This window comes from Wolffia australiana, chromosome 13, assembly GCF_029677425.1.
Source record: "Wolffia australiana isolate 7733 chromosome 13, ASM2967742v1".
NCBI lineage: Eukaryota > Viridiplantae > Streptophyta > Magnoliopsida > Alismatales > Araceae > Wolffia > Wolffia australiana.
In genome coordinates this window covers 3,627,249-3,648,952 of record NC_135847.1, presented here as the reverse complement: position 1 = coordinate 3,648,952, position 21,704 = coordinate 3,627,249, and the positions used below count along the sequence as shown (strand labels likewise).

Below are 21,704 nucleotides of genomic sequence, written 5' to 3'. Positions count from 1 at the left end.
ATGTTGCCGTTGACTTTTGGAAGTAAGCTAATGGAGAGAAGCATGAGTCTCTTGTTAACTCGGGTGTGGGCCATGATGTCAAATAGTCAAAATGGCCACACATAAGACAATCACGATTCGTTGACTCTTTGGAAGGCAACGGCAAGAGAGAGAAAAAATTCTCTCTCTAACAAGGCAGGACGGTAGATTATATCATCAGAGGTACTGCTGGTGAACTCTGGCGCGGTTCTGCTCCCACCACAGCCGCGCGTGCGTCTCCGAGAATTTCTCTCGACTGCGCGCAGAGTAGAACCCTCCGTCAAGAGATTGGCCGGGGCGGTAGAGAGAGAGAGAGAGAAGACCTGAAGCGAACTCGGCGGAGCTCGCGGCGGCTGCCGGGGAGAGCGCGGATGGTGATGAAGACGCCGGGGTTGTCTTCCTCGACCCATTCCCTGTCGAGATCTCCGGCGATGCTGATGGAGGCGGAGGTCTCATCGCCGGAGGAGCTCCTCTGAGAATTGCCGTCGCCAGATGTCTGTGTCTCCGGCGCCACAGCTGCTGGCTTTGTCCCTCCCTCTGGAGCTGCCATGTTGCTCTTCACCTCTCCCTCTGCCCTCGCCTTGGTCTCGTTTGCAGACTCCTCGTTCTTCTGCACCACACAAACACAACAAGAGGAAGACGAAGAAGAAGAAAATGGCGTTGACCATGACGACGACGACGATGATGATGGCTATGACGACGACGATGATGATGATAATGATGAGGATTATGATGATGATGACGATGATGACGACGATGATGATGACGGCAATGATGACAATGATGATGACGGCAATGATGACAATGATGATGATGATCATGGCGATGATGATGATGATGACGATGATGATGATGATTATGATTATGATGATGATGATGATGATGATTATGATGATGAAAGGAGAGAGAGAGGAGGAGAAGAAGAACCTGGGAATGGGGTCTGGGAGGGGTGATGAGAGGGACTGCGTGGCGGCTGAACCTCTGAACGTTGTAGAGCTCCATGATCTTGTCGTAGTTCTCTGCCCACCACCTCTGCGCGTGCCACCTGTTGAACATCTCCCGACTTTTCCCCACCCCCAGAAAAACAAGGTCAAATTCCAGTCTCTCAAAAGAAAACAAGGTACCTTCTCTTTTTTCCCTTCGTCTTTTCGTTTCCACTTTGGGAGACATCCTTTTATTTTAAAAAGGAAGAAGAAGAAGAGGAATAGAAAGGCTCAGGAGAAGAAGAAAAAGGAAAGGGAGACGGATGAAGAGAGATTAAAAGAGAGAGAGAGAGAGGAAAGAACGAAGGGAGAAGGAGAAAACAGAGACTTGGAGAGAGAGTTGAGTGGAATAAGAAGATAAAGAGAGTGACGTAGACAGAGATAGCAAGAAGAAGATAGAGTGAGGAAAAAAAGAGAGAGAGAGAGAGAAAGAACAAGATGGAGGAAAAAAAGAAGAGGAGAGAGAGAGCAAGAGAGATAGAGGGAGAGGAAAAAGGAAGAGCGAGAGAGAGGGCAAGTGAGATAGAGAGAGTAAGAGAGAGGAAAAAAGAAGAGGGAGAGGAAAAAAGAAGAGTGTGAGAGATAGAGAGAGAGCATGAGGGCGAAAAAGAAGGGAAGAGAGAAAGAGCAAGTAAGATAGAGAGAGGAAAGAAAGAAGAGTGAGAGAGCTAAAAATGGAGAGAGAGAGAGAGAGAGAGAAAGAGCAAGTAAGAGAGAGAGAGGAAAGAAAGAAGAGTGAGAGATAGAGAGAGAGCAAGAGAGCTAAAAATGGAGAGAGAGAGAGAGAAAGAAAGAGCAAGTAAGAGAGAGAGAGAAAAAAAAAGAAGACTGAGCGAGTGAGAGAAAGAGAGAGAGCAAGTAATATAGAGAGAGAAAAAAAAGAAGACTGAGCGAGTGAGAGAAAGAGAGAGAGCAAGTAATATAGAGAGAGAAAAAAAAGAAGACTGAGCGAGTGAGAGAAAGAGAGAGAGCAAGTAATATAGAGAGAGAAAAAAAAGAAGACTGAGCGAGTGAGAGAAAGAGAGAGAGCAAGTAATATAGAGAGAGAAAAAAAAGAAGACTGAGCGAGTGAGAGAAAGAGAGAGAGCAAGTAATATAGAGAGAAAAAAAAAAGAAGACTGAGCGAGTGAGAGAAAGAGAGAGAGCAAGTAATATAGAGAGAGAAAAAAAAAGAAGACTGAGCGAGTGAGAGAAAGAGAGAGAGCAAGTAAGATAGAGAGAGAAAAAGAAGACTTAGTGAGTGAGAGAGAGAGAGAGAAAAGGAAGAGGGAGAGAGAGAGCATGTTAAATAGAGAGAGAAACGAAGTGCCAGTGAGCAAGTGAGAGAGAGCAAGTTAAATAGAGAGAGAAACGAAGAGCCAGTGAGCAAGTGAGAGAGAGCAAGTTAAATAGAGAGAGAAACGAAGAGTGAGTGAGAGAGAGAGCAACGGAGATACAGAGCAAGAGAGAGATAGAGAAAAGATAAGCGGGTGGTATAGAAAGAAGAGTGAGACTGCGCGAAGAAAAGAGAGAGAAAGATAGGAAAAAGCAAGAGTAAGACAGAGAGATAGAGAGAGAGAGCTAGAGATAGAGAGAGAAAAAGAAGAGCTAGAGAGAGAAACAAATCAAGAGGGAGAAACTGACCTGAATCGGACCCTCTTCAGATCGTTCCCGCCTTGGGCAAAAGCAAGAGAAAAAAAAGAGCGAGAGAGATATACAGAACAAGAGAGACAGAGGAAAAGCAAGAGAAAAAAAAGAGCGAGAGAGATACAGAACAAGAGAGACAGAGGAAAAGCAAGAGTAAGACAGAGAGATAGAGAGAGAAAGTGCTAGAGATAGAGAGAGAAAAAAGAAGAGAAAGAGAGAGAGAGAAACAGATCAAGAGAGAGAAACTGACCTGAATCGGATCCTCTTCAGATCGTTCCCGCCATGGGGCAATGCCACGAAGGTGATGAGCACGCCAGGCTCAACCTGCGCCACCCACTCCCTCTCCTCCTCATCCTCCTTCCTTCCCCCACCACTCCTCTCCGCCGATTCCCCCTTAGAATCCCCCTTACTCGCCGTCTCCTTCATCAATCAACCGCGCCCAATCAAGAACAGCATACCCTAGCCATCCGCATTCCAAAAATCTCCCAAAAATCGATCAAAAACAGCGAAAAAAACAAACCTCGGCGGCGATTCCTCTCGCCTCCTTCCTCGGCGTGGCTTCTTCTTCCTCTTCCTCCTCCGGATCTTGCCCTAGCGATCCCCCCGTCCTCTTCGTGCACGCGATGCAAGTCAGCATCCTCTTCCTCTTCTTCTTCTTCTTCTTTATCTTCTTCTTCGACGACGAGGTCTGTCTGCAGTGGCTCAGGCCGCTTTAAATAGCCTCCATCAATTCCCTACGGGCCCTGCCCTCCCGTTCCGTTCCGTTTTTTTTCTCTTTTATTATTTATTTGTCATGTCAGAAAATTTTATAAATTATAATTAGTGAATGACGGTTTCGGCCTAGGTAACATGCCTCTGAAAAAAGTCATATAGAAAGTTTAAAAATAAAAGTCAAAATTTAGGTAAAATTACTAATTAAAATAGTTAAATAAACAACTGGACTACTAAGGATTCCATTTTTCCATGGATTCACTAAAGAATCAAAGGCAAAACTGTATTTGTGGACATTTTTATATATTTATATTTGAAATTATGTATTTACCGAATTTCAATTCGGTTTGTTTGCCGAATTTTGGTAAAAAATGGCGAGCCCTGATTATGATGCACGGACATGGACGGGATGGTTATTTATTTCATGGACAAAGACATCCTCCTGTCTAGGATGTTGGACAAGTGACGGGTCGTAGAATCAAAGGCAAAAGGTTCCTTTTTTCCATGGATTCACTAAAGAATCAAAAGCAAAACTGTATTTGTGAACAATTTTATATATTTATATTTGAATTTATGTATTTACCGAATTTCGGTAAGAATGGCAAACCCTAATTATAATGCACGAACAAGGACGGGATGGTTATTTCGTTGATGGACAAAGACATCCTCCCTTCTGGGATGTTGGACAAGTGACGGGTCGTAGAATCGTTGGCCAGTCGGCAGATGGGATAAATTTTTGTTTAGTGGGAGCCGAGCATCCATAAGGGTGACCTATTGTTTCAGCCCCAGACGTCGGACGATACGAAAATCATGTGTTAGGGTTGCGGAATATGTAAGTTTGTGAGGATGGGTTGACGTCTTTGGACTGATTGGAGATTAGAAGGGTGAAATAAGAAGCTAGAGAGAGAGAGAGGAGAGAGCTATGAAAGATAGAGAGAGATGGAGGGAGGCAGAAGAAAGACAAAAGGGGGGAGAGAGAGGGAGAAGAGAGAGATATGAAATATAGAAAGAGAGAGAAAGAAAGAGGGAGAGAGAAAGAAAGAGGGAGAGAGAAGGAGGCAGAAGAGAGAGAGAGAGAGAGAGAGAGAGAGAGAGAGAGAGAGAGAGAGAGGAAAGGCTAAGACAGAGAGAGGAAAAAGGAGAAAGAGAGAGAGAGAGAGAGAGAGAGAGAGAGAGAGAGAGAGAGAGAGAGAAGCCTGAGACAGAGAGAGGAAACAGACGAAAGAGAGAGAGAGGGAGAAAGAAAGAAGGAGAGAGAATGAGGCAGAAGAGAGAGAGAGAGAGAGAGAGAGAGAGAGAGAGAGAGAGAGAGAGAGAGAGAGAGAGAGAGAGAGAGAGAGAGAGAGAGAGAGAGAGAGAGAGAGAGAGAGAGAGAGTGCGAGAGAGAGAGAGGGAGAGAGAGAGGGGAGAGAGAGAGAGAGAGAGAGAGCCTGAGAGAGAGGTGTAGAGAGAGAGGGGAGAGAGAGAGAGAGAGGGAGAAAGAGAGAGAGAGAGAGAGAGGAGGCGAAAGAGAGAGAGAGAGAGAGAGAGAGAGAGAGAGAGAGAGGCAGATGAGAGAGAGAGAGAGAGAGAGAGAGAGAGAGAGAGAGAGAGAGAGAGAGAGAGAGAGAGAGAGAGAGAGGAAAGCCTGAGGCAGAGAGAGGAAGAGAAAGGAGAGAGAGGAAACGGACGAGAGAGAGAGAGAGGGAGAGAGTGAGAGGAGGATAGGGAGAGAGAGAGAGGAGGCAGATGAAAGAGAGAGACAGTGAGAGGAGAGGGAGAGAGAGGAAGAGAAAAGAGAGAGAGAGAGAGGAGGCAGATGAAAGAGAGAGACAGTGAGAGGAGGAGAGGGAGAGAGAGGAAGAGAAAAGGGGAGAGAGAGAGAGAGAGAGGAGAGAGAGCTGGCAGAAGGTAGAGAGAGGAAGAGAAAGATTGAGCCAGAGGAAGACGAGAGGGTTTTCTAGGGTTTTGTGGATCTCAAGGAATACGAAGGGTATTTGAGGTGAAGAATGGGGTGGGCCCCACGAGTGAAAATGACTGATCTACCCTTGGAATCTGTCGGGAAAGACGCGTCATTGCGTTGCTTTTTGGTCCTTTTTTTTATTCGTCAGAATAAATTTATGTGATGTTGGATTTTTATACGTTTTAATTTCACCTGTTATTCCGGGGGAATAAGAAAATCGTGAATAATATTAATTATTAAATGTGTAGGCTGCTGGCACTGACGCCTAGGCATTCACTGCATGCTTCAACACGTGCCTCTCTGCTCTCTCTCTCTCTTATTCTCTCATTCTCCCTTTCTCTTCCTCTCTCTCCTTTCCCTCTCTTCTCTTATCTCTCTCTCTCCTCCTCTCCCTCTCTCTTCTTCTCTACTTCTCTCTCCTCCTCTCTCTCTCCTCCTCTCTCTCTCCTTCTCCCCTTCTCTCCCTCTCTCTCTTTTTCTGCCTCTTTTCTCTCCTTCTCTCCTCTCTACGTTTTCCCTCTCTTCTCTCCCTCTTCTCTCCCTCTTCTCTACTTCTCTCCTTTTCTCTCCTTTTTCCCTCTCTTCTCTCCCTCTTCTCTACTTCTCTCCTCTCTCCTTTTTCCCTCTCTTCTCTCCCTCTTCTCTCCGTCTTCTCTACTTCTCTCCTCTCTCCTTTTTCCCTCTCTTCTCCCCTCTCTCCTTTTCCATCTCTTCTCTCCCTCTTCTCACCTTCTCTCTCTCTCTCTCTATCTCCTTTTCCCTCTCTTCTCTCCTTCTCGCTCACCTTCTCTCTCTCTCCTTTTCCCCTCTCTTCTCTCCTTTCTCCTTTTTCCATCTCTTCTCCCCTCCTCTCTCCTACTCTCTCACCTTCTCTCTCTCTCCTTTTCCCCTCTCTTCTCTCCATCTTCTCTACTTCTCTCTCACCTTCTCTCTCTCTCTCTCTCTCCTTTTCTCCTCTTTCTCTCCCACTTCTGTACTTCTCTCTCTCCTTCTCTCTCTCTCTCTCTCTCATTTTATCCCTCTTTCTCTCCCTCTTTTGTACTTCTCTCTCTCCTCTCTTTCTCTCCTTTTCTCCTTCTTTCTCTCCCTCTTTTGTACTTCTCTCTCTCTCTCCTTTTTCTCTCTTTCTCTCCCTATTTTGTACTTCTCTCTCTTCTTTTCTTCCTCTTTCTCTTCCTCATATCTCCTTCTCTCTCTCCTTTTCTCCCTCATTCTCTCCCTCTTCTGGACTTCTCTATCTCCTTCTCTCCTTCCTCTCTCTTTCTCTACATCTTTTTCTCTCTCTTTTTCTCTGCCTGTCAACTCTTCTTCTCTCCTTCCTCTCCCTCTCTCTGCCTCTTGTTAGATTAATTTCTTAATCTATGGACAATTATATATATGTATGTATATAATTGCATATTGTTAAGCTATCAGTTATAAATCCCAATTTATGTATGATTCACTTAATGACGTGATTAGGACATTTATAACAATAGGTGTGGTAATTAATTGTGTAGAGGCTAAGCCTGTCTTAATTATAATGATCGGATTAATTAAGATATGCTTAAGAGGCTTAAGTATCTCCTCTTCCTATAAATAGGGGCCAGGTCCTTGGGTCATAAGACAATTGACTTTTCTCTTGAGCATCCCATTACTCAGAGAGACTTCAGAAGTCATCCGGTATTGATCCAAAAGGCCTCCCCTCAAGCTTGCTCGATTCAACAAGAGAAGACGCGATGGATCGAGGTATGTTTTACATTGATTTACATTCACATACGACCTTCATCATCCTTGAGAATCGATGCAAGCCTCCTGCGGATCTAACACCTCTCTCTTGATCTCTTTCTCTTCCTCTCTCTCTGTCTTCTCTTTCACTTTCTCCGCCTGTCTCTCTCTCTCTCTCTCTTCTCTACCTCTCTCTCTGACTGTCTCTATGTCTTTCTCTCCCTCTCTCTTTCTCATCCTCACTCTCTCTCTCTCTCTATCTTCCCCTCTCTGTTTTCTCTCTCTCTCTGCCTCTTTCTCTTCCTCTCTCTACCTCTCTCTCCCTATCTCTCTCTTTATCTTCCCCACTCTGTCTTACCTCTCTTTCTCTTTCTCTGCCTCTCTCTCTTCCTCTCTCTATCTCTTTCTCTTCCTCTCTGCCTCTTTCGCTCCCTCTCTCTCTTTCTCTCTTCCTCTTTCTCTGTCGCTCTCTCTACTTTTCTCTCTCTTCCTCTCCCTCTTATCTCTTTCTCCTACTCTTCCTCTCTCTGCCTCTTTCGCTCCCTCTCTCTCTTTCTCTCTTCCTCTTTCTCTGTCGCTCTCTCTACTTTTCTCTCTCTTTCTCCTACTCTTCCTCTCTCTGCCTCTTTCTCTCCCTCTCTCTCTTTTTCTTCGTCTCTCTCTCTTTCTGCCTCTCCGTCTCTTCTCTTCTGTTCGTCTCTCTTCTCTCTCTTTCTCTGCCTCTCCTCTCCTCTTCTCTTTGACTCTCTTCTTCCCTCTCTCTCCTTCTCTCCTCTCTCCGTTTCTCTCTCTTCCTCTCTCCTTCTATCTCTCTTCGTCTCTCCTTCTATCTCTCTTTCTCTCTCCTTCTCTCTCTCTCTCTAACTCCCTCTATCCATCTCTCCACTTTTGAGCATCTTTTCCTCTCTCTCTAGTTCACAGCAATTTCTCGTTCTGTCGTTTACTCTTTGTCTTCCATTCATTTCCTCTCTCTCTAGTTCACTGCAATTTCTTGGTGTTTCATCTCTTTATCTCTCTTTCTACGTCTGTATCTCCTTCGTTCTGGCTCTGAGCCTTACGATCTCTTCATCTCTCTTTCTACCTCAATAATTATCTCTCTACCCATCCATCTCTCCCCAGTCTCGTCTCTCTCTTCCAACCTCTCTATCTCCATCCGCCCAGCTCATCTCATAACTTAATATCTCTCTTTCTAATCTTTCTCTATCTCTCTCTCCCTAAACTCATCCGTTTCCTTCATTTATCTCTCTAGCTTCTAGATCTCCTCCAATATCTCTCAGTCCCTATCCAACCAGCTCATCTAATGTAAGTTTATCTTCCCCATAATCTCTCTTTCTAACTCTCTGTTACTCTCCATCATTGAATCTCTCTCTAAACTCGTCAGTTTTATTCATCTCTTTTTCTAGTTCTAAATCTATAATTCCACCATCCTCTAATTCATCCCATATCATTGTATCTTTCCCTCTTTCTCTCTCTTGTTCGTTTTCTATCTAAATTCATCTGTTTTCTTCATCTCTCTTTCTAGTTCTGAATCAATCTTTCCTCCTATCTCTCTCTATCTCTAACCCTGTTTCTTCCCATATCTTAGTATCTTTCCCTCTCTCTCTTTCTAGTTATAAATCCATCTTTCCTCTCATCTCTCTCTATCTCTATCCCCTGACTCATCCCATATCTTTGTATCTCTCCCTCTTTCTCTCTCTTGTTCATTTTCTCTCTAAATTCATCCGTTTTCTTCATCTCTCTTTCTAGTTCTGAATCTTCCTCTCCTATCTCTCTCTATCTCTATCCCGAGATTCATCCCATATCTTTGTATCTTTCTCTCTCTGTCTCTCTAAATTCATCCGTTTTCTCTCTCTCTTTCTAATTCTGAATCTATCTTTCCTCCTATCTCTCCCCATCTCTAACCCTGACTCATCCCATATCTTTTATCTTTCCTTCTCTCTCTCTAAATTCATTTGTTTTATTCATCTATCTTTCCTCCAATCTCTCTCTATCCATCCCCAGATTCATCCCATATCTTTGTATTTTTCCCTCAATCTCTCTCTCTCTCTCTCTCTTTCTAGTTCTGAATCTATCTTTCCTCCAACCCCCCTACATCTCTATCTTCTCATCTTTCCCTGCATCTCTCTCTCTAAACCAAACTCTCTCTCTCTCTCTCTCTAAAACCCCAACTCCGGTCCCACCTTTCTCTCTCTAGCCCAAAATCCACGTGTCCTCCAAACCCCCGACCCCCAAAAATAACCCAAAAAAAAAAAATCCACCGTCACGTGATAAACATTCGTCTTCTTCCAGGCCCCCTAAATTAAGAACATGGCCAATTAAAACCCGCCACGTGTCCATGACAAAGCATGACGTCACCCGATTCGTCTCCTTTCTCCCCCGTCGAGAGAAGAGAAGAAGACAAGGGCAGAAAGCGGAGCTCCTGATCGAATCCATGGCGATGCTAAGGCGGCGGAGAGGCGGCGCTCCTCCGGATTCCGGCGAAGCTCCGCTCAACGGCGCGGCGGAGGAGGAGAAGAAGAAGGAGAAGGAGAAGAAGAAGGAGGGGAATTGGTCGTGCGTGGACAGTTGTTGTTGGTTTGTGGGGTGCGTTTGCTCGTTGTGGTGGTTTTTGCTCTTCTTGTACAACGCGATGCCGGCGTCGTTCCCGCAGTACGTGACGGAGGCGATCACGGGGCCGCTGGCGGATCCGCCGGGGTTGAAATTGAAGAAGGAAGGGCTGAGGGCGAAGCATCCCGTCGTGTTCGTGCCGGGGATCGTCACGGGGGGATTGGAGCTCTGGGAGGGCCATCAGTGCGCGGATGGTCTCTTCCGGAAGCGCCTCTGGGGAGGAACGTTTGGGGAAGTTTACAAGAGGTTTGTGCCTTCTCGGTTGGATTTTCTGGGAATTTTTTCGAGTAATTTTGCGTCTGGATATCATGTTTTTTCTTCTTCTGCTGCTGCTGCTGCGTTGAGAAGTTTGGAATTTGATCTTTTCAAGAGTTTATGGGTCTTACATTTAGCTGGTCGCCGTAAGTTGGATTTTCTGGGAAGTTGTTTGAGTAATTTTGTGCGTAGATATCATTTTTCTTCTTCTTCTTCTTCTTCTGCGTTGAGAAGTTTGGAATTTGCTCTTTCTTGAGTTTATGGGTGTTACATTTAGCTGTTGGCAGAAGTCTATGAGAGGTTTGTGTCTTCCCGGTTGGAATTTCTGGGAATTTATTTGAGTAATTTTTCGTCTGGATATCGTTTTTTTTCTTCGCAAGTTTGTGTTATTTCTTTTTTTTTATTCTTCTTCTGCGTTCAGAAGTTTGGAATGTGCTCTTTCTTGAGTTTATGGGTCTTACATTTAGCTGTTGCCAGAAGTTTATAAGAGGTTTGTGTTTTCCCGGATGGAATTTCTGGGAAGTTTTGCCGTCTAGATATCATTTTTTTCTTCTCTTTTTTTATTTCTTTTTTTTTTTTTTAATTTTTCTTCTGCGTTGAGAAGTTTGAAATTCACTCTTTCTTGAGTTAATGGGTCTTACATTTAGCTGTTCGTCGGAAGTTTGTAAAAGGTTTGTGTCTTCTCGGTTTTATTTTCTGTGAATTTTATTTGAGTAATTTTGCGTCTAGATATCGTTCTTTTTCTTTGCATGTTTGTGTTATTTCCTTTTTTAATTCTTCTTCTGCTTTCAGAAGTTTGAAATTTGCTCTTTCTTAAGTTTATGGGCCTAAAATTTAGCTGTCACGAGAAGTTTAAATTTGTTCTTTCTCATGTTTCTGGTCACATCGAGGTATTGCGTTTTATTCTGCTATCATGAGAAGTTTGAATTGACTCTTTTGAAGCTTTAAGGCTACGTCAAGTACTTATTTTTTCTTTTGTTGTCATCAGAAGTTTGAAATTTTGTTTTCTGATTTTACTCTTACAGTGAGCTATTTTTTTTTCTTCTACTATTATCATAAATTTGAACTGGGTCTTTCTTAACTCTCTGGGTACTTCGACCTTTTAATTATTCTTATTCTATCATCAGAATTTTGGACTAATTCTTTCTTAACTTTCTTGTTGCTTCTAGTAGTCATTTTTCTCTGCTATCATCAGAAATTTGAAGTTGTTCTTTCGTAACTTTATTGTTACATCGATTTATAGTTTTTCTTTCTAATTTTATGGTTACGTCGAGCTATAATTTTTTCCTTCTAATTTTATGGTTTCATTGAGCTACTATTTTTCCTTGTGCTATCATCAGAAGTTTGAATTAATTGTTTCTTATTTTTCTTTTTACATCGAGATTCTTTTCTTATTCTGACACCAGAATTTTTGCCTATTTTTTTAATTTTCCTGCTTTATCTTGCTATCATTTTTTCTTTTGCTGTCATCAGAAGTTTGGATTAGTTTATTTCTTGATTTAATGGTTGCATCGTGCTATTATTTTTTCTCCTGCTATCATCAGAAGTTTGAATTGGTTATTTCTTAACTTTCTGGTCATATTTAATTCAAAAAAAAAACTTTCTGCTCATATTGAGCCAGTATGTTTTCTGTGATTGTCAGAAATATGAATTAGTGATTTCTTAATTAACTGGTTGGCTAAAAATCTGTAGGCCTTTGTGCTGGATCGAACATATGTCCCTGGACAATGAAACCGGCTTAGATCCTTCTGGCATAAGAATCAGACCAGTTACTGGTCTTGTGGCTGCTGACTACTTTGCTCCTGGGTACTTCGTTTGGGCGGTTTTAATTGCTAATTTAGCTCGTATCGGCTATGAGGAGAAGACCATGTACATGGCAGCATATGACTGGAGACTATCCTTCCAGAACACTGAGGTATCATCACATAGAATTGCTTCAATCATATTGATCTATTTTTTTAAAGGTAATAAAGAGGTACAAGATTTCAGTTCACGAATAATCCAATTTCCATATTTTTCTTTCTAGTTTTTACCCATCTCCTTATGTTATTTTCTTATAGTTGGGAAGAATATTCTGGGGAGTAATGATCTTATATATATATATTAATGTGTCATTGTTGGTTACTTTTTATATTTTGTCTATCTTTTTTATTTAAAATGTGAAAGATTTTCTATTTTGGAAGAGTTTTAATTTATTTTTGTTATCTTAGATTATTTAAATTTACTGTCAACGGGTCTGATGGAATAGGTCAGAGATCAAACTCTGAGCAGGATCAAGAGTAACATTGAGCTGATGGTGGAGACAAATGGGGGGAAGAAGGTGGTGGTGATTCCTCATTCAATGGGCGTTTTGTATTTTCTACATTTTATGAAGTGGGTTGAAGCGCCGCCCCCGATGGGTGGAGGGGGCGGCACAGACTGGTGCTCCAAGCACATAAAAGCTGTGATGAACATTGGCGGGCCGTTCTTGGGTGTCCCAAAAGCAGTTGCTGGTCTGTTCTCAGCTGAGGCAAAGGATGTTGCTTTTGCAAGGTACTCTTTTTTATTTGTTTGCAGGCTTAGTGTTTAACTTTTTTGAGTTTTTTTTTTCTGGAGTTCACTTCCATTTTAGGAGACTGATAGGGACCTCGGCGGGGTTTTCATTTTAGGAGACGTAATGCATTTTTACAATGTATTATGGGGTATTTTTTTGAACTTTTGGGTTTAGTTTCTTTCCTTAAGGAGTGGAAATGTATTTGTGCACGAAAATGCATTTTGATATTATCATTGCCTTGTCAACAATCTTGATTTACTATTTTCAATGGGGAAATAGTATTTAGGTGATTCTGTTGTATTTTTCCTGAACGAAAAGAAACTGATTTATGGTGTATTTATTATTGAGGCCTCCTACGTGTGTAGGTAGGGAAATTAATATATTTGATTCCTGCAATGTCAAATTCCGAGGTGATCATACTGAATAAAATGTCCGATTCTCCATTATGTTTAGTTTTTAGATGTATAAAAATAACAACCTTAAAAATCTATTTTTACAAGTGCATTGATACATTCCATTAGTATATATGTTATTCTTTTATGTGCAAGGTGAATTAGTGTGAATCCGTCTCTGTATCAAGAACATGAAGGATTAAAAATATTGAAATAATCGTTGGAGAGGTTCTTAATTTCTTAATTTAACTTGACCGCTTTACTACAAAATATTTCATTCTTCAAGATATTAATGATTTTATTTTGTATCTAAAGATTAGTATTTTTGCTAAATTTTGTGGTGTTGCAGGACAATTGCTCCTGGCGTCCTAGATTCCGACCTGCTTGGCCTTCAAACCCTACAGCACGTGATGAGGATGACTCGCACTTGGGATTCGACAATGTCCATGATTCCCAAAGGGGGGGACACCATCTGGGGTGGATTGGATTGGGCCCCTGAGGATGGATATGAATGCTGCTTTAAAAAGAATAAGCAGAATGACTCTCATGTCTCCGATGATGCCAGCCCAGGGAAAGTGAACCCTGTATCAGTTCGTTCCAATTATGGGAGGGTTGTATCTTTTGGGAAAGATCTTTCGCTCGCTCCTTCATCCACCATTGATCGCATTGAATTTCGGGTAACATTTAGAACCTATTTACTTCTAAATTTCATCTCATGGAAGGACAACTTTGTCCTATTTTTCATTTTGATGTTGTCGTTGATTTTCAGCTGAGTTGGTAATCCTTTTCTTTTTTGAAACTCCATTCCCATGGGTCGTAGGTGTCGGCCATGATGTCTGACAGAATGTCAATTGATCATGATCAAATTAATCTGATCTGCTTTTATCTTTCAGATCGACCAGTTGATCTGGTTGATCTTATTAAAAATCCAATTGCTCAGCAAACCCCTTTAAGGGTTAGGGTCCGGCCACCAGATCTGAATTAATTGAAAGATTAAATTCATCAGTCCTGATTATGATCAGATCAATCCGATCTGATCAATCAGGTCTGCCAGATCAAGATGGGAGCAACTATCCTGCTGATCCAATTAATCACTGACCCCACATTGGGAAGATTGCATTCAATCAGTCTTATCTGATCGAATAGTCATTTGATCCAATCGATCTGATTGATCACTGAATCCTCATGGGAAGATTATATAGGTTCCCTATCCTCATCGTCCCCCTTTAAGAATATCTGGACAGAATTCCATGACTTTTATAATATCTGTACACTAGCCTCACATTTTTTTATTAGACGATGATTTTATTTATGAGGTACTACGGATGAACAAGTGCAAATTCTGCAAGAAACTGTCTTCGTTAACAAATCACTAAGGAGACCTTTTTTGCAGGGTGCTGTGAAGGGTAATGCTAATCTTGCTGTAGTAAATGCCACGTGTGATATCTGGACAGAATACCATGAGATGGGATGGGGAGGGGTTAAAGCAGTGGCAGATTACAAAGTCTACACTGCGAGCTCCATCTTGGATCTTCTTCATTTTGTGGCCCCAAAAATGATGCAGCGTGGGGACGCCCATTTTTCATATGGAATCGCTGATGATCTTACAGACCCAAAGTATCAGCACTACAAGTACTGGTCCAATCCTCTGGAGACCACGTAAGTTTCTTTTCTTGGATCTTGAATTCTAATTCGCTTCAATTCATTGCCGATTTAATTATTATGAGTTAACGGAGATTTTGTACTATATGACCATGGATCCCCCTAAGGGGTATATGCTACATTTTAACAGTACAGGGGTACTGCAGTATTTTGCCTTTGGGGTTTTCTTCCCTTTAAAGATCTTGCAGCTCCCTCCAAAGCGGTATTTCTTATGTTTTGGATTATAACGCAAATATCTTTGTAGCTCCTTCTGGGGCAGGCTCTATTTATTCTTAGAAATTTCCTAGTTTTGGGAAAATCCTCTGGGGATTACGATAATTATCCGCGATCAGGATCTATATAATCTTCAAACTTTCTTATTTTCTGGGCCATCGTCTGGGGACTACGATGATTATCCACTTAATCTTAGTATTGATGTTTTCAAGTTCTTATTTTTTGTCTAATTTTAGTATTGATGTTTTCCTTCTGGGATGTGTTCTTCAGCCTGCCAAACGCCCCAGAAATGGAGATATACACCATGTACGGAGTGGGGATCCCCACTGAGAGATCCTACGTGTACAAGATCTCATCATCGCTGGAGTGCAACATCCCTTTCCAGATTGACACGTCAGCGGAGGGTGGGCCCGGGCAGGAGTGTCTTCAGAGCGGGGTATTCTCGGTCAATGGGGATGAGACTGTGCCAGTTCTAAGCGCCGGGTTTATGTGTGCCAAGGGCTGGCGGGGGAAGACCCGGTTCAACCCGGCTGGGCTGAAGACTTACATTAGAGAGTACGACCACGCACCGCCAGGCAATCTTCTAGAAGGGCGTGGGACCCAGAGTGGGGCCCATGTTGACATCATGGGCAACTTTGCATTGATCGAAGACATCATCAGGGTGGCGGCGGGGGCCACCGGTGAGGATCTCGGTGGTGACCAGGTTTACTCTGGCATATTCAAGTGGGCCAAGAAGATCCCTCTTCGTCTATGAATCCCCAGGGTAAGTTAGTTTCTTCCTCTAGCTTTTGCCCTTTTTTTGCCTAGTTTTAATCTATAGGATACCCTCTTCCCTCCTCTCTCTCTCTCTCTCTCTCTTCATGGTTATCTGTTTTGAGCCTTTTGCTTACTTGCTCTCCATCTGTCCCTCTCAATGTTATTTCTCTCCCTAAAACTACTCTCATTTTCTAAGAATTTCCAGGGTCAGTTACTTTTTCCTCAAGTTTTCTCTCTCCCTCTCTCTATCTATCTATTTGACCATGTTTTTTTTTACTGTTGATGCCGCCTTCTCTCTCTCTCTCTATCTTCTGGGTGATCGTTTTTCTTCCTTTTGGCTTGCCGGCTCTGTTCTGTATTTCCTTCTGTCTCTCTCAATGTTATTTCTTTCTCTAAAATCTCTCATCATCTATGAATCCGGGCGGTCAGTTTATCTTTCTAATTTTCTCTCTTCCTCTTGCTCTTTGACCATAATTATCTGTTGATGCCCTCTTCTCTCTCTTTCTCTTTGTATATGTATATACATATATCTTCTTGATGATCTGTTTTGGGACTTTTGGCTTACCAGCTCTGGGCTATATTTCTCTCTCTCTTGATGTTATTTGTCACTATAAAACCTCTCTTCATCTAGATCCCAGGGGCAAGTTAGTCTCTCTCTCTCTCTCTGCTCATCCCATCTGCTCTGGGCGGCAGCCGCTTTCCATTTCCAGATTACTCTTCCTCTCTCATCCCTCTTTCTTGTTATTCCCACTTTCTCTCTCTAAGCTGATTTGCATCCATGTAAGGAGTCTTGCTTCTCTGCAGGGAGTCCAAGCTCGGCCTTGAAGGGAATTGGGACCTTTTTATGTGCTTCAGCTGCACATAATGATTATTTAAACGACCCTCTTCTCCTCTCTTATTATTTATGTACCCCCATCAATCTGGGTAATTAAAATGATTCGATTAAGCCTCATAATTTAATCTGTCTTTCAGTTTTTGCGATGACCCCGGCCGTTGAGTAAAATTTGACATTTTTAGAGTTGGGAGTGTCTGGGGCGACGCATGGAAATTCAAGTTGGGCCTGGTCCAGAAACTTTTTTAAAATGATTAAATATTTTCCCTGATATTTGCCATATCCTGTTTACTATGAAGCCACTCTTAAATCTGTTCTGACATCTAAACTTGGTTTACGGGACTTCTAAGAAAGATGGGTAGTATGAAATGCTCATTATCAACTGACTCCCAAATTCTATCACTCCCGTGTTTACAATCAAAGTGTATTATTTCAGAACTGTCTTTGAGAACATTTATGGCAAATCCATAAGAACTCTACCAACCTCAAAAGAAGAAATCCAAGTCAAAAGGATGACTTGATAACCTGTAAGAATTTAAGCAAGAGAGTGTTTCAGTGTTATCATATTGAAGATGATAATTGTTATCTCTTATATCTGGCCAATGCCATTCTGCCCAGTGGTTCTTTATCGACTACTTTAGAACGGCTCAGGAGTTCATTGATAGCTACTTTGCCAGGTTCTAGGGGGTTCCCTAATTTTTGTCAATCAAGTTGCTTTCTGACATTTACTCGTCCAGTCTTCTTCATGAGCTTGTACATTCGAAGTCACACATATAACCAACTCTATTATTGTAGAAATAAGGAAACAAGCAACAATTTAACACCAGATGTCAGGAGGTGTGGAAAGAGTTTATGTGAGAAGCACACAAACCATTAAAAGTTACGATTTGTCCTGAAGGTTTCCACAGAAAGGTACCTTGGTTCTGGAAAATGGATCACAATTACTAGAGCTTGGGAGCACACTCATGGCATGAACACAATACAGAGAATTAACATATTTTTGTTATTGTTATTAGGTTCTTAGGCTTAACTTGGTTACTATCAAATTTGTTGATGTTGCACCCACAAAGTAGGGAACGTGCCAAACATGGGAAACTACCAAGGCATGAGTTAGGAACAGAAACAAAAAGAAGGGGGAATCACTTAAATGGAGTAATCAGTTGTGATTTTTCCTCTGTTCGCCATAGTGAAAGGAGATCAAAAAACACCAAATTTGATGACTTCTTAAGGGAAAGATGAAGTAAGAGCATGTTATAGAAGATATTGCAACATATGTGGGGGAGGTTTCAAGTGATTGCAAATGAAGAAACTAAAAGTGCAATGGAAGGGGTAAGAAAGGGTTTAGCTAATTGAGAAATTGGCTCTTGTGGAATTTGTCTACCAAGAAATAACATCAACATGTTGATATTGTCTACCAAGAAATAGTTGTGGAATTTTTTTCCTTCGCTGAGACAAAAGAGCGAAGTAAAGTCATGAGTTTTGAGCAGGGGTGAGGGTGCTTAGGAGCAAGGTTATGAAGTCATTTAAGATGAAGATGAAGATTTACCAACGATGAATCGTCATTGTAAATGAAAAAATTTAGGAGAATAAGGTGCACATTGTGAATGCTAGAAACATTCTACATGTTGATTTTATTTTTCACATGAGCATTCAAATCACAATGTGTGACTGAAGAACAATACCAAATGTTCAACATCTGAAAGAATGTCACTGAGAGAGGGCAAGGACTCATTTGCATGTGGCTAAAGGAAGTAGGGCTCCTATTGAACCGAGAAGTCTTCCTTCGAGTGAACATTCTAAGCCAACAGATGTATAACTTATCTTGTAGGCATAGTGAACTTATATTATAGTTGCGAGCATGAAAAAAAAAGTTAGAATCAGGTTGATTCATTTCCTTGTTGGTCTTAAAAGTTTCATTTACTTGAAGAATGTAAACCGTTAAAATTAGAATGAACTGCTTCTTCAACTTGAGACACATCTAATTGGAAGGAAAAGGTTGACTCTCTGTTCGGCTTACTCGTATCCCGCACGCCTAGAAGATCTATGATCTCAAGAAACTTCCTCTGTGTGTTGATTATTAGACAGAGTCTATTTATTACCTAGTGGTTGCCATGAAAGAATATCTTCCAGGTATAATCAGATTAAAAGAAGATGATTCCTTGACCATGTGGAACACAGATGAACATCATGTCATTCCTACAAGTGATCCAACTGTAAGAAGTTCTATATGAGGACTTCAAGATAAAATGTAGAATGTTTATTTCCATTCCTTGTGAGCCACTTGTTTCCCTGAAACAAGATATCAAAGTTATTTCATCATTTTCCCCAATAAGTTAATGACCTTAAACCATTGGGATAATTCAGATAAAGTTGAGTACATTTGGTAAAGCTGCTAGGGTCATTGCTCTAGATGTTGTTTCCACGGTGTGAAACAAGTTGGTTCGATAGTTAGAGAATTCTGCAAAACGCAAGTACTCCATTTCCATCATACCATATGGAAATATAAAAAATAATAGGAGAAGACATGAGCAGAAGAATTGTGTGAAATAAGTAAACTTATCCAGTTGAGCATTGTTGATTCACCAAGAAAGGTTCCCTCTAGACATGGAACTAAGTTTACATGTATAAGTCGTGAAGAACTAAAAATATTGGTTGGTTGTTGATAAATGGAAATCATGGATAAACTTATATAAACTTGTCAAATGAAGAAACCTACAAAGATTGCTATCCATATCCCTCCCCTTTTGCGATAAAGTGTGTGGACACGGGTGTGACGATGATTTCCTCCAAAGACAGTATGTTAGTCTTGTGTTGGGGCTTTGGACCTGGATGATTTTGTATTGTCCTTATGTTCGCTCAAAAGAAGGATATTACAAACTTTTTTTATTCCAGGAGAAAAATATCCCGTTTGAAAGCAGTATATGGTGGACGATGATAAAATGAGAAAGAGATACATTATTTTTTGTCTTATCCCTTTTATGACTTTTTATTTAGAAATTTTCATTAAAAAATATGTGCTCTACTCTTTGTGACTACATTATGTATGATGTGCCCATATTGGGCTCTACGATTCATACAATTGGGCTTATTTTGTTCTGGGCTAGACCAAGTATGAAATATTAATTGAAAACTTAAATAAAATTAATAAATTCTCAAACATAATATATATAGCTCCCAATAGATTAGATTATGTTATAAGTTATTTTAAAACTATTTCTTTTTGTGTGTTAGATATTGAAAAAATATCAGGATGCAAATATCAGGATGGATAATGATGTCAGATATTGGTATTGTTCCAAATGATATCCAATATTGTTATCTGGTATCTAGATATCGGTATAGACTAGGGAAGAATAAACATAATCCATCCTGTCATTTGTCACTGTGATGGAACCGTGACATATCTGTGACAAATGATGTTACAAAATACCCATGACAGTTTAAGTGATGGTTACTGAGCATCTCGAATAGGTGACGTGACAGTACAGCCGTCATGGATGACGTTGGTGGCAGAAATTTAAATGATGAAAAAGGGGGAAATAAAATCATTTAATTTTTAAAACAAACGAAGAGATATGGTGGTAAAATAAAAAATTAAAATTATTGAAATATTTATAAATATGTCATGTTATAATATGTATATATTTCGTAAAGGAGGGCTAGAGAGGGAGTTTAAAAGAGAAGGGGTGCTTGAGAGAGAGAGGGAGTCCAAAAGACAGAGGGTATATGAGAGTACGAGAGGGAGAGGGACACCGAGACAAAGAGTGAGTAAGAGGGACAGAGGGGAACATTGAGAGAGAATTGAAATAATCAGAATGTAATTGTGGTTATATACTTTCATTCCCTGTGACGGGGATGCTGTCTAGTGGCGGAATAAGGACGAGATGAGCAGTCAAGTGATGGGTGACAAAAATGTGGCAACTTTTGTCAAAATCTAGAGACACATGACAGGACGAGGGATGTGACACAATTTACATCATGTCCTTGTCTGTCACCACCCTTCATCTGACCCCTAATGTCCTAGCCATCATGTCTAGGATGGATCATTCACTAAGATCTATGGATATCATATTAGCCCATTTTTGAGATCCAATTCAACCTCCATCCTGATATTTTCATCCAATATGGGGCTTGGACTGGAAAAAACTAACATGAACTAGGCAGTGGAAGAGATATAATCATGTCTATGATGAAAGGGTTGTTGATGCCCAAAGTCATTGTTCTCTGTAACTTGAGTTACAAAAGACTCTAAAATACCTTTGTGATTGGAGAAACTTGAGGTGGAAGCACAAGTCAACTATGCCCAATTTTGAAAAAGAATCTATTACTTCTGTACTTTCAAATCCCTAATAACACCAAATCAAACTCACATAGTCTGAGACCATTGGATGGATTACACTGGATGCCATCTTGAGAATGTCCATATGTTTAGTGGTTGTTGACTAAAGTAACCTTTGATATGGTAGTTTCTTAATCCATCAAACAAACTCCAAACCATTCCACAATGGATGGAGGATTTCAACATTTTTGTGAAGCATGCCATAATCAGTATTCACACTGTTCTTGTCATTTTTTGGCACACATATGAAGTAGAAAGACTTTTATCTTGGAGAAAATAATGGATAATATGTGGCCGTCAAGCCAATTACATCATCATGTATTTTTTTAAGTTCATTGAATGTAATGTCTGTTATTATTTTGTGTGATATTTATAATGATTATATCATAATGGAGTAATCACTAATATGTAAACATGTATTCTAAATGCTCCTATCTGATGGATAGTCGAGATGGACATCGAGTTATACGAATAGAGTAGCATAATTTAATCCTACTTATATGATAAATGTGATTGATCTTATGGTCATTAGTGTGGAGACGTTAAGGAAAGGTAGTGGTTGCTCTTTGGTGAAAGAGTTCACTTAATTGATCCGCATGAATCCTTGAATGGCATTATACTTAAATGTAAATTAGGTTGATGATGGAAATAAATGTGGTCGACAAGCCAATCACACATTCCATATCATGTTCCATTTTAATTAATAGAATTAAAATGGAACTTATTCATTATAGTGCACATGTGATGCTTACGATGAAGTTGATGAATACATGATTACACTTAGTGAATTATGTCTTCAAGCTCGTGTTCTAAAAATTACTATTTGAAGAACTCTCAAGAAGGACATTGAAGTATCCAGATATAAGAGCACTATCTTACCTCACTCATATGATGAGTGTGGTTGGTCCCGTAGCCATTACTATGGAGGGATAGATAGTGGGTGCTCATTAGTGAAAAGAATTCACTGAATTATACAAATTTCTGAATGGTATTATACCGAATTGTCAATTAGGTTGATTCATGTCACAGTTGTGTAAGTGATCCTTAGACTTGAGACACCAAAGATGTATTGTGGATGTATACTTGTACTTTGACTATGACCAACAAATTTCTAATCATGGGATTGAGTGG

The 21,704-nt window shown here is 40.8% G+C and overlaps 2 protein-coding genes and 2 pseudogenes across 3 annotated transcripts; 1 reads left to right on the top strand and 3 right to left on the bottom strand.

Moving 5' to 3' along the window:
* Nucleotides 1-31: 31 nt before the first annotated feature.
* LOC144711058 (protein Brevis radix-like 4) lies at nucleotides 32-3,299 on the bottom strand. Of its 2 annotated transcripts, none has more exons than XM_078584977.1 (5): nucleotides 3,148-3,299; nucleotides 2,878-3,047; nucleotides 946-1,081; nucleotides 342-628; nucleotides 32-274 (listed from the first exon to the last, which is right to left on the bottom strand). In XM_078584977.1, the coding sequence occupies exons 1-5, from the start codon at nucleotides 3,262-3,264 to the stop codon at nucleotides 196-198; spliced, it is 789 nt and encodes a 262-aa protein (XP_078441103.1). In that variant the 5' UTR covers nucleotides 3,265-3,299; the 3' UTR covers nucleotides 32-195. The 2 variants fall into 2 exon arrangements, with proteins under 2 accessions (XP_078441103.1, XP_078441104.1); XM_078584978.1 differs by having other exon boundaries at nucleotides 342-625.
* Nucleotides 3,300-6,904: 3,605 nt separating this feature from the next.
* PDAT (phospholipid:diacylglycerol acyltransferase) lies at nucleotides 6,905-16,386 on the top strand. Its single transcript, XM_078584958.1, has 8 exons — nucleotides 6,905-7,005; nucleotides 9,274-9,837; nucleotides 11,539-11,761; nucleotides 12,095-12,378; nucleotides 13,121-13,448; nucleotides 14,165-14,430; nucleotides 14,917-15,409; nucleotides 16,207-16,386. The coding sequence occupies exons 2-7, from the start codon at nucleotides 9,320-9,322 to the stop codon at nucleotides 15,398-15,400; spliced, it is 2,103 nt and encodes a 700-aa protein (XP_078441084.1). The 5' UTR covers nucleotides 6,905-7,005; nucleotides 9,274-9,319; the 3' UTR covers nucleotides 15,401-15,409; nucleotides 16,207-16,386.
* A 554-nt stretch (nucleotides 16,387-16,940) lies between these two features.
* LOC144711398 (putative tatC-like protein ymf16 pseudogene) lies at nucleotides 16,941-18,212 on the bottom strand (annotated as a pseudogene).
* Nucleotides 18,213-18,375: 163 nt separating this feature from the next.
* On the bottom strand, nucleotides 18,376-18,807 carry LOC144711397 (putative ATP synthase protein YMF19 pseudogene; annotated as a pseudogene).
* Nucleotides 18,808-21,704: the final 2,897 nt, after the last annotated feature.